Source organism: Archocentrus centrarchus, chromosome 4 (genome assembly GCF_007364275.1).
Source record: "Archocentrus centrarchus isolate MPI-CPG fArcCen1 chromosome 4, fArcCen1, whole genome shotgun sequence".
Lineage (NCBI taxonomy): Eukaryota > Metazoa > Chordata > Actinopteri > Cichliformes > Cichlidae > Archocentrus > Archocentrus centrarchus.
In genome coordinates this window covers 29886507-29898889 of record NC_044349.1, presented here as the reverse complement: position 1 = coordinate 29898889, position 12383 = coordinate 29886507, and the positions used below count along the sequence as shown (strand labels likewise).

At 42.7% G+C, this 12383-nt stretch overlaps 1 protein-coding gene across 2 annotated transcripts in view; it reads left to right on the top strand.

Moving 5' to 3' along the window:
• The window catches only part of LOC115779141 (sex comb on midleg-like protein 2), a 30359-nt gene extending 19620 nt beyond the window's left edge, over positions 1–10739 (top strand). The window contains exons 8-15 of one of the 2 annotated variants that reach the window (XM_030727646.1): positions 943–1208; positions 3141–3234; positions 3326–3529; positions 3614–3775; positions 5643–5771; positions 6952–7170; positions 7964–8127; positions 9264–10739. In XM_030727646.1, the coding sequence (XP_030583506.1) occupies positions 943–1208; positions 3141–3234; positions 3326–3529; positions 3614–3775; positions 5643–5771; positions 6952–7170; positions 7964–8127; positions 9264–9389 (1364 nt within the window). In that variant the 3' untranslated portion in view covers positions 9390–10739. Of the gene's footprint in view, positions 1–942; positions 1209–3140; positions 3235–3325; positions 3530–3613; positions 3776–5642; positions 5772–6948; positions 7171–7963; positions 8128–9263 lie in introns of both variants that reach the window. The other variant, XM_030727645.1, reaches the window with a different exon arrangement.
• Positions 10740–12383: the final 1644 nt, after the last annotated feature.

Below are 12383 nucleotides of genomic sequence, written 5' to 3'. Positions count from 1 at the left end.
CAGCACTCCTTATATAGTGGATAAGATTATGAACCACAGAACATATAAAAGACTTAAAGCCCTTCTTTAGTTTTCTTTGTCATGTATGAGCCCTGAGACTCCTTTAACAGATGGAAAGAGCCTTTCCTTACCACCATTTGGTCTGTGTACTCCAGCAAGGTCAAAAGAGTTTTTATCACTTGTTTCTCTGCGCGTTGGTACTGTTAGGTATTCTTTAGTACACACAGAAACAGAAATATTTACTCGCTGGATAAATGGGCTGTTACTTTGTGTTAGTGTTTTTCTTTCAGCATGTCGAGAGTTTAGAAGAAGGGAAGCGGAAATCACTGCACATATAAACATCCACCAAAAACAATGAACTGGTCATCCCGGCTTTGTGGATTATTAGCTGCTGTTTCTGTGCCACAGCTAAAGAAAACACAGGTGTTACGTAAAAAACTGTGAAGATTTTGGCATTTCATGAAACTTGGTGTCGAGGTGGAGCATGGGTAAAAGAAGAACTGATTCTGTTTTGGTACAGACCCAAAATGCTCAGTTTAAACTGGCTTCTGTTCAAATGCTGCACAATGTTTTTTGAAGACTTGATTTGCAGCACTTCCTGTGTCATTTCCATTAACATTATACCTCTGTCCAATCCTAGGTTGGCACCAGATGCTTTTTTTAAATTTAATCCCAGACACCAGCAGTAGGGCATTTTTTCCATTTTTATGTTCGAGGGCTGCATAAAATGTTCCCAATGGCTGACACTAGCCTGAAGTCCACCCTTTAAAAACCCTGAACAAATATCCAGTCCAGAGAAAGCTCAATAACCAACAGGCCACTGCATAAGGCGTGCTAGCCGTTTTGCTTTTATTTCTACTCGATATATATCGATATCTTTTTATACACATTTTTTTTTAAAGGACACATTTTCATTGACTCCATTTACGTTTTTTTTTGCAGTTACTCTGCCAAAGCACCTGCAGATTCTCCCCTCGTCGCCCTCCAAACCGAGCCGGCGGTCCATGCAGTCCCCCTACAGGTTGCCCAACCCTCTGCCCCCTTTGCCTGTCAGGAAGGGGGTCAGAGGCCGTCGGCCCAAGAGCGAAACCATTGCTCTGCTCAAGGCGGTGGCCGAGGCAGCCGCAGCCCAAAATGGATCTGTCCCCGTAAACACACAGCTAATACCCCGGGTTCACAAGAAGAGAGGACCCAAACCTGGAAGCAAGGTGAGGCCCAACTTTGATTGATTGTCCTATTACTAGCCACCTATTTTTATGGAATTTTCCCCTACAAAACATCTCCAAATGGAAAAGCTTATAAGAGACGAACTGGTGGGCCAAAATGCACATGTGAGAAATCATTTGAAATGTAACACCTTCTAGTTTAGGAAAAGTACTTGATTAGCGCAAGAATATTAAACAAGCTAAGTCAGTTCAAATATCACTCAAACTTTTTTTGGAGCACACTTTATGCCAGAACTATGAATGATAATCCAAAATATCTGGAAATGTTCTTTTTATCCAGTTTTCTGACACTGATGACTACAAAACCGTTTACCACCATTCAAAACATTTATGCTCCCTTGCTGCTAATTAAAATGAGTGATACATACTCGTAATGCTCGACTGCTATCCAATCAAACTACCCATGTTGGAATGGCAAAATGATTGTCCACAGTCTTTACTGAAAGCCAGTAATGCCTTAGTTTCCACAGGCACAAAACAGATGCAACAAACTGGGAAAACTGCTGTACTATGGCGGCGGTCCTGGGATGAAGACTACACCGAAAATGTTGGGAAAACTTCCTTTTTTTTTAGGCAACAAGCTCAAGAAAAAAACATACCCAACAACAGTATCCAGGGAGTTGATCAAATGTTTGGAAAATATGAAATAAAACTTCAACGTAAAAGCAAAGCGGTTAGACGGCAAGCAGTAGATGTTAGAGGACAATATTTATATCTTTGAATAATCTCATGAAAAACCCCTTCATTCTTTTAAACTGTGGGTCCTTACAAAGCTACACATGGTCAGAGTTGCCACAGTGTTTCCATGGTTGTTCACAGTACCAGTATCTAAATGTAAAATTAACTGAATGGTTCAACTGCAGTGGTGATGGACAGGTTGAGAGATGAAGTCAGGCTGGAGTCTCTGTGGACTATGATGTTTGCAGATGACTTTGTGATCTGTAGTGAGAGTAAGGAACAGGTGGGAGAGAGCCTGGAGAGGTGGTGGTATGATCTGGAGAGAAGAAGAAAAGTTGGTAGAAGCAAGAAAGGATATGTGTGTGAATGCGAGGGAGTGGAAAGGTGAGAATGCAAGTAGTGGAGGTAGTCAAGGCGGACGAGCCTAAATATCATCCAAAGCAATGGACGCTGCACAATAGAGGTGAAGATGAGAGTGCAGGCAGGGTGGAGTGGGTAGAGCCGAGTGATTGTGGAACAGAAAAAATAGCAGCAAGAGTGAAAGGGAAGGTTTACAGGATGGTAGTGAGACCTGCTGTGATGTATGGTTTGGAGATGGTGGCACTGACTGAGAAGAGAAGCGAGGCTGATATGGTTTGGACGTGTGCAGTGGAGGGATAGTGGATATACTGGACAAAGGATGATGAATATGGAGCTGCTAGGCAGGAGGAAAAAGAGGAAGATCACAGAGAAGATTCATGGATGTAGTGAAGGAGGACGTGCAGAGGGTTGGTGTGACAGAGGAGAATGCTGGGATGGGATGAGATGGAGCAGATGATCTGCTTTGGCGACCCCCTGAAAAGAAGGAGAGGAAGGATTTGACTGTGGAGAATCTGTCACATCTAACCATTTGTGATGTGCCCACACTGAGAAAACTAAACACTGCTTTCACTGAACTTACAGAGTATCACTTTCATTTTTTTCTTGTGTAATAAATCAGGTGCACCCCTTTTCCTTGATCTTCACCACATCCACTGCTTTGTCCCCTCCATTCATTTATTTTATTTTTTTTAATTTTATTTACATTTAAAGTTTGAGGAAATCGTCCAATAAAAAGACACATTTTACAATCAAGATTACAATTACTGACAAAAATCATTGCAACTGTGGTTTTTACCATAATCAAACACGCCTCATGAATTAGCTTTACTTCCACATTTCTTATTGTTAATGCATGTATACACATTTATTTTGCAGAGAAAGCCCAAAATGATCCAGAGCCCGACACAGCTGCCGAGCATCCAGGTGCCACAGGAAAGTCCTGCCAACCTAAACTCAGTGGTTTCAACAGGTAAATGCTAACAGCTCTGCTGCTGCTGCTGCACTGAATTAAAGATCTAATCTGAATGTCTGATGTGTTCAATGACTTTGTGTTGTTTCAGTGTGCGTGTACGTGAATAAGCATGGAAACTGCGGTCCCCACCTGGACAGAAAGCAGATGCAGCATCTGCCGGACCACTTTGGACCAGGTCCAGTGAACTCTGTGCTCCAGCAGGTGGTCCAGTCATGTATAGACTGCGCCTACCAGCCTAAAGTCCTGCTCAGCGCGCTGCAGAATGATTCAGGAGGAGGGGAGGCCGTCAAAGGTAGAAAGTTGCTCTGTTGTTGTCATATTAGACGGCCGTGCGTGATGATTAATAGAATAATAAAACATCATATCATCACCACAGTGAGAACAGACGGTGGAGTCCGTGTGGTGAGGCTACCATCAGCCTCCAGTGCTTCCTTTGTACTGCGCTTCCTGGAGACCATGTGTCGTCATCTGCAGTGTGACAACCTGTTCAGCAGCCAGCCGTTCAGCCACTACTCAGCTTACGACAGGAGCAAGTCAGGTAATGCCTTCATTCGGTTAGAGAAACGTCACTGCTTCATCAGGGGAAAAAACATCTTTCTGAAAGAAAAAAACTAGGAGCAAACACTGCCGCCGTTTCCTTATACAACATAATAAGACCATCACACGTGACCTTAATAAATTAATAATTTTTTTAAATATAGCATCATTTACAGGATACCAAATTCAAATAGAAAGGTCTCCTAATGCAAAAGTTTGCTCACCCTCGTGTTTAAACCTCAACTATGGAACAGGTAGGAGGACCCCCACCTGAGGATTTAATGCTACAAACAGGCAGCAAAATGGGGTCAACATTTCTGCTGTGTAGAGAAGAGAAACCAGGATCGTGGGGATGAAATGCTGTCTGCTCAAACCAGTAAGAAGCCGGCTGCTGCATTTTAAACCGAAAAGTCAGACTGGTGACTTTTTATTCATACTTTAAAGAAAAGAGTTGCAGTTGTCTAGCCTGGAGAAATAAAAGAGTGGATGTTGTTTCCCAGGTCCGATTTTGAGGGCGTCGGTTTAACTGTGGCAGTGATTCCTATGACCCAGTTCCAGTCCGGCCCCTACGCTTGTGGCTGTGGATTAAAACACAGTCTGCACTGATACAGGCTCACTAACCTCACTCTGTGACGGGTCAGCACATGTTTTGTGTCCAGTCTTGAAGAAGTAACTCAATCAAAATGAGTTCTGTGTAATTATCTTAGAGCTTTCTCAGAAATAAAATGAAATTGTGTCCATGGGGTTTTTGATTTGAAAATGTTTTTGTAAAATGATTGATAATTAAATACTTTGTTGCTGTCAAAACCAGTGGAAAATGTTAAACGCCAGGATGAAATTGACACTGAGAAGTGCATTTTTTTTTACTAAGTGATGGGCACAATCTTAACGTGTCCATCTGAAAGTGGTGTAAGTTCCTGTTTCTGTCACAGAAAGGTGAGGGCATCTCAAAGAACCGTACCCTAGACCTTAATCCCAAGACTCTTCGGCAGCTCAGATGTAGTGCACAGAGGTTTTATTTCGTCTGTGTGAGGGTGAAGAACCTGAGGTGTAGGACTGTCCTGTGTGGTCCTGTAGTTTGTACGCACTTACAGTAGTTGAGGTCTAAGATTAAATTGTATGCTGTGAGGAAAGTATACATATATACAATCCTGTATCAGAACGTTGAACTCATTTCCACCACCAAAAACACCCTTTTTAACCCCATTCAGTTTGTGCAGCTGCTGGATGGTGGGAATGATGAGAGAGTGCCACTTCAAAGATCCTGACTGAGTGCAATGAGGTTAATAAATGGGGAAAATCTTGATTGCTTTCTTGTGTGGCTCAAACCGCAGCTACCCTCCAGTGCAGCGGACCTACCACCTAACAAAAGAGTAGCTGTCAGTAGCAACCAGTTGTGTGGCTTCAGCTGGAGCGCGGATGCCAACAGCCGTCAGCCGGAGTACGTCATCTGTTGGGAGAAGCTGGCTAATGCTAACACGATTCCAAGAAAGCTAAAGAGGCTCCTGGAAGCCAAAGATCCCGCCTCAGAGAAGTTTGGCCTACTTCAAAAGATGGATCTCAAACAGATGCAGCAAGACGGCTTGTTAGGATTGTGTGAGAGCGTCTGATCACGCGATGAAAGCAGGTTGTAGGCTAGTGGAGTGACGACATGAATAAAAATGTCAGGTGTAGGTCTCCAGATGCTACAAATAGGCTATAAATACAATCTGACAGCATATTCTAAAGGAGAACTGAACTGACGTGACAGAATGCACAAAGGTCATTTTTTACTACAGGTGTTCCTTGTATATCTGGGCTCACACTGTGGTGTATTTCATACACAAAAACAACTCGTCTGACTTAAAATGAGCTTCTCTGTGTTTCAGTGAAAGAAGAAGCGATGGACGTGCCATCTCTGGTAAGAGGGAGTAAACGAAGTCTCTCTGGAGTCTCACCACTGTACGCAGCGCCTCTGTCTCCTAAACATTTACGTGCTGAAGCCCATCCTTCAGAAGGTACAGCTCTCCTTACAGATCGTATTATTCCTCTAATACAATTTACACTGTATTTATTTTTGAAAATGACAGGAAATTAAAATGATTCAGAAACTTTCTTCATCTCTGGGAAAATGCATCCTCATGTGAAATCCATTGTCTCATGCTGACTCCTTGGTGCTCAGTTAATATCTGTCTGAAACAAGCTGTTTTAGCTCCCTTGGCTCTCCCTTTGAGTCAGTCCATAGAAGATTCCCAGTAAAGTGACTTTACTGACTCACTGCTGGAATCTGAATACATTAGCACTGAAGCTTCACTCACCGGTGACCCACAGCCTTGTTGTTAGCTCTGCTGTTATTTACAGTACACTTCCTCACTAAAACCACATTAAGAAAGTGCAAAACCCACAGAAACAATCATAATCTCAGTGTTAATTTAGAGCATGCTGAGATATTAATGTGGTGAAGAGAGCCTGAATGGGTTTGTTTTGTGCTTACAGGGGGCCTGTTACTCTGATTTCCACTTTTATATTCCTATTCTTGGACTTAATTAGAGAAGCTGTGCTTGATTTACAGTTCAAAATAATGCTTGTTTATCTTATACTGAGCCATGGTGCATCCCTTCAGTTCATCCGCTGCCTGAGGCTGATACCCTCAATTTAAGGCAAACTTTCTTCTGATTGGCTGCCCCTCGTAAACGACAAAGCTGTGATCAAACCTGAAACCCCTGGGTAATGCCTTTGCTGCGGTTTCTGGGTTGAACAACGTGTACACACACTCGTCTTATTACTTGAACTCTGGCCGTGGTTAATATGAGAATTCACCACTGTAACGTATGTGTGTGTGTGTGTGTGTGTATGTGTGTGTGTGTCTATAAAAGAAAGAACTATAGGCCTACTTTAAATCATGAGGTCTGAATTTGCAGAGAGGACCTTGATGTTTCTTGTGTCAGTGTCCATTAATTAGAAAAACACATCATCTTATGCTGCCTGGCTAATAATACATAGTTTTTGCCTTTTTTTTTTTCGTACTCTTCCTTTAAGAGTTAACCAAGCTAGTCTCTGCTGTGTAGTTATAAGAGGAATGTGGGAGCTGGGAAACTGCAGTATCTGCTGTGTACAGTGAGTTGTCTCTTCTGCTGACTGAAGTGTGTTTTAAAGAATGACATTTTAAAGTCTTGCGTGTTTTTCCCTCTCCAGCAGAGACTCTGCCCCATGAAGAGAACGGCCTAATAAAGGAGCAACGCTACATGGACTCCGCCTCCAACTCCATGACCCCTCGACCCCAAACAATGCGGAGTTCCTCGGAGTACCACTCCCAGGCCAGCAGCCTTTACCATCACAGCAACAGCACACCCATGCGCCGCCTCTCCTCCAACCCTGCAGAGACGAGCTCCACGCAGCCTCTCAGAAGAGTCGAAGGTAGAGAAAGTGCCGTGTTGTTGGTAGTGTGTCTGTGAGGTACACCCGTATGTTCATAAAGGAGTTATGCCCTACTGCAAATCTACATAAAGAAGCAAATCATGTAGTTATGGAGCAGCGATCAGCTCTCTCTGACCAGTCAAACTTCAGCTCAGTCATGTTGGAGAGCAGTGAGCGATGGGTAGTCCCCACTAATGAAGCATTAATTACCGACAGATTCTAAGTGATCCTGTGTTAATGAAGTTACTGTACCGAGTGAGTAAGTAGAGGACATTATCACAGCCACAACAAGAAGTAAAATTAGACTTTTTTTTAAGTTGCATTAAACCTCCTGCTGCAAACCTCCTTAAATCACATTTGTATGATTTAATTTAATCATTAGTTTGATGCCAAAACAGTTAAATTGGCCTTAGAGCTTTTTTCATACATGCACTGCAGTCCTGGAGTGACAGAGGTCGTCACAGACCAACGTTAGCTGGTCTTAAACCTGCCACGTTCCCAAATCCAAAGCTATGTGAGCATTACGAGTAAATAATGCTGTGTGATGAAATCACCGCCACGAGTGAGCATTGTGCGTGCTGCCTCCTACCTGTGATCAGGCAGCTTTCTCACCTAAACCAAACTGAGAATTTCAAGTTTTAAGAACGACTCTGAGGCAGACTACTTCCTGTTGTGAGGAGGACATGGAGGACAAGTTCAAAAGTGCGAAAACAGCGGGAGTTTGAGATGAGTGCCGTTTTAATTTGTTGCTAGATTATGCTAGATTAAATTGAATTAATCTCTGCCTCTGCAGCTGCCAGCTCCACCACAGGTCCCGAGGCTCTGGGGTCTGAGAGGGAGAGTCTGCAGCTGCCCAACAAAAACCCCTCCTCCTGGTCCATCGAAGAAGTGATGCAGTTCGTCCGGGACGCTGACCCCACAGCTTTGGCACCTCACGCCGAGCTCTTCAGAAAACATGTAAGTTGACCACAAAGATTTTTTTCTTTTAAATTGATCGTGGCTGGGTCATGATGGAGGTCATCTGTGGAGAACATAGCCCAGTGATTTGTGAAGTCACATTTTCACCATCTTGGAATGAAGTCCAACGATTTCACTCACTTTTCTCCAAATTAGGTGAATCATACGTCTCCAGATACCCACAGATGGCAGCAGTCAGTCAATTTTCAGTCGTCTGCGGTGTATGGAGAAGCTGATTTTTCACCAAAGTTGAAATATTTTCAGCTCGACACATATTCCCCTAGTCTAAATCTGCTTGAAAACTTTGCAAACACTCCACTGAAGGTCAAACTCTCTTGCTTTTTAATGCTGCTCAAGCTAAGATGATAAAGATGGCCTTCATTTAACAGAATCTACAGGAAGTAATTCATGAGGTTTCCATCGATTAACCTGTGAAAGGATATTAATGCTGCCTTCAGCAGTCTTTATCTTTGGATCTGCATTATTCTGTCAAGCCACAATGTTGCTTAATGTGTTAGGTTATTGCTCGCATGAATTTTGACTTTAACACCATTTATACTCTTGCTCTTGAGCTGCCTGGGACTCACTGCAGTCTCCTCCTGAATGATTTAGAGCATCAGCAGTGGTATAGAAACAGAAGAAACTGGAAGCAAAGTGCTGGTGGATGTTCCCCCCCCCTCCCAATGTTTTCTCCAGAATGTCACATCTTTTCCAGCTGTTGCCGTAATCTCCCTCAGTGTCAGCTGTGAATCCAGGAGCTCTCTGTCATTCTGCTGCCACCTGATCCTCATTGATGATGCACCTGAGGGGTGCATCATCCTGCACCCCTCAGGTGCATCATCTGCACCCCTGAGACATCCTGGGGTGGAGGCTTATCAGCGCAATGGTTATAAACACTCTGTAATCGGGGCCTAACTCACTACTGGATGATCCCCGCCATGTTTATTTGTTTTTCATTTGAATTATATTTAAAATACCTTCAGCTTCAATAGCCACATGATGTTCAAGCTAATGTGTTAAATAACCGAGATTACAGTATTGACCACAGTGAGGATGATGATTTTCGCCCTAATCGAGCAGCCCTACACGAGTGTTTCTGTTTTTTCTAATACGAGTCTCCGTCTTTGCTTCCACAGGAGATTGATGGCAAAGCTCTGATGCTGCTGCGGAGCGACATGATCATGAAGTACATGGGTCTGAAACTGGGGCCGGCGCTGAAGCTCTGCCACCACATAGAGAGGCTGAAACAAGGCAAACTGTAACTGTGAGAGACCCCAGCAGAACCCACGAGCAATAAGCCCCCGAGAGAGAGCCGGCGTACGGATACTGACTCATGGGGCACATGGGGGGGGGGGGTGGGGGTGGTGACATGTTACTCCAGACTCCACCTGGAGAGACCGGATAGATGTTACAACTTCATCCCGACTTTGAGAGTGGAGAATGTGTGCCGTGCATTGCTGACACATTACCTCATCCCCTCATCAGTGAACAAAAAGCTGTTCGGCTCCCATAGACACTGCTGACTCTGAAATCCCAAAGGAAAATGATCCCTGTAGTGTTTACATTGCATAGCACACATGCACACGCTTTTTTTCTTTTTTTTTTAAACGGAGGAGAAATCTTTTGATCCTAGTTTTGGATCCCCAAAGATGGAGAATGTTTCTTCTTATATCAAATGTTATTGCTGAACCAATAAGGAAGGGTTGGTGGTATACCAAGAAAAAGATCCATCAGATGCTCCTCCACAGTTCGGATGCTGTCTCTCATCGTGTGTAGCCGTTTATCTGCCTGCCCGAAGAAGATCAACTCATTCCACTTCTTTCACACAAGCTTCCTTTGCCTTGAACGTCGTCAGCGCCACGATGCGGATCGTGTCACGTTCCCATGTTTTCCGCGAGTGTCCAGCAGAATCAGCTCCTGCTGCCAGGCATTCTCACTGGTCTCCAAACCCTTTGCATCCCGAGCACGCGCCAGCTAAAGGCTTATCAATTTCAACAGACGGGAATGTTTAGGAAGTGCAAATCAGACATTTCTAAGGGCTTTGTGTGTTATGTTTAATATTTTTTATCAGTTGTGTCATTTAAGCTCATTGGTCCGACCTCAGTGTTGTCACTTTCGACCATTACAATCACTGTTAGCAATGAAAACAGATGTGTACAGTTTTATGGGTTTAACCATGAATATCAGCGACAGAATGTACATTTTGTAGAAACGTAATATTTTAAGGAAATAAGTTAGAAATGTGAAGATAAAGGGGACGGGGGTTCTTTTTTAAATAGTTAACGCAGTGCTTTTAGTTCAAATACTCCCAGTACTAAACTCTGCCTTGCTTTACCTACAATATTTCTCAGGTTTATGTGATCTTTGTTAGTACAGATTTTGTAGCATACCGTTTATAATGTACTCCCTGTTACCCCCTCTCTCACTTAAAAATGACTTGTGCCATATGATCTTCAACACATGATCGAAGTGCTGTTGATTTTCCTTTCTTGCATCTTCTTTAAACTACTTGAAGAAAAAAAAAAAAAAGTGTTGCAGAACATCACTTGTCCATTATGTCACACCGCATAAACAATGTGTTTATGATGTATTTTCTTTTCTTTTCTATAAACCTGTCAAAAACAAAAAGATGTACATGTGTCGTTTCTGAGATTTTATCTGTATTTTTAGAGGGTAAGAATGCTTCTGTTATTCTGATTAACCAGGATCACCTACAAAGACTTGCTGGCAGTTGGCTGATTTGCAGGAATCATTCAGGAAGATGAGAGAATTTATTCAAATGATAACCATGTATAAGAATAACCTTAAAGTCCAGTATTTCTGTCTATAAACATCTCACGTCAGCCTCGGTGACGACTGTTTTGAAATTTAGAAAAGAGAGAAGTCTGCCCGATTGGGTTTATTTATGATGCAAAACAAATCAGCGACTGTCACAACTATTTGAGGTAACTTTAATAATTCTGATTGATCACATATCCTCCTGAGACCCAGGAAAAAAAATATATTTTTATTTTTATTTTTTTCATATAAATCAAGCTTTGGAATGGTAAAAAACACATTGCAAAGATTATTTTGGTTTTAACTCATTTTCTTTAAATTTTGCAACATGTGTACTCCAGTGCACAACAGGACTTCATTCATCACGAATGTGAAACATTAATAAAATTCAAGAGCTGACTATGAAAATTGATAGCTCCACTGAAATCATTGTGAGCAGAATACCAAAACATATTTAAAATATTTACATAAAAATATCAGAAAAGTAGGTCATGGATCAACTGAGAACTTAGTTTAACCAGCTGTAGGCCATTTAACTAGGAACGACTGATTATACTTCTATTTCACAAAAGTTCATTCATTTATGATATCTGAGGAAGCACTGTGATTTTTTGGAGACACAGAGGAACATTTGGCACTTCACACATCTCACATATGTTTTACTGTTGCACCCAGGCATTCTGCACCTGAAAGGCCTTGGACTGTTAACCATTTCAGGCAAGTGGACAGCACCATATTTTCTTACTGTCTCATCTGGATGGGGCTTCCTTTTTTTGATTTCCAGAGAGAACTCTTCATCACTTGAAACATTCAGGTCTTGTTGACATGTTTGTCCCTGGGTTATTAGTTCCTCTGCCAAGAGGAGTTTGAACTCCAGATACTGGGAGGTGTTCTTTGCAGCCCGTTGCAAGGCCTGGCTGTCTTGTCGGTACTGAAGCCATGAGTTGGTGATGGCCAAATCAATGAAGTGAAGCATGGTGCGAACAGTCCACTTCTTGGTCCGGCTGGACATTCTGTAGAAGCTGAGCATGCGATCACACATGTCAACTCCTCCCATGTTGATGTTATATTCTGCAACTACTGCAGGTCTCGGGACTTGGATTTGTCTCTGTTCTTTCTTTGACCATCTGGAACAGGTATCCTGGGGCTCAACTCCATGGGCAGTTGATGCCATGATAACAGGCTTGTTGTCCATCCACTTGGTGATTGCTATTTCATCAGGTCTCCGTACAATCATTTCTGATGATCCTCTTGGTATTTTAATCAGGATGTTGTCAGCAGTGAAGTGGCACTCTTTTGGGATTCGATTCTTTTGAATTGTTCCTGTAGCAGACAAGCCCCTTTCTTGAAGTGCATCTAGAAGCTTGACGGTCGTAAAATATCGATCAAAGTAGACCAGTGATCCTCTGGGAAGTGTCTCAGTCAAACGCAGGACTGCATTTCCACTTATGCCCATCTGTTGAACTTGAGTGAAGGTG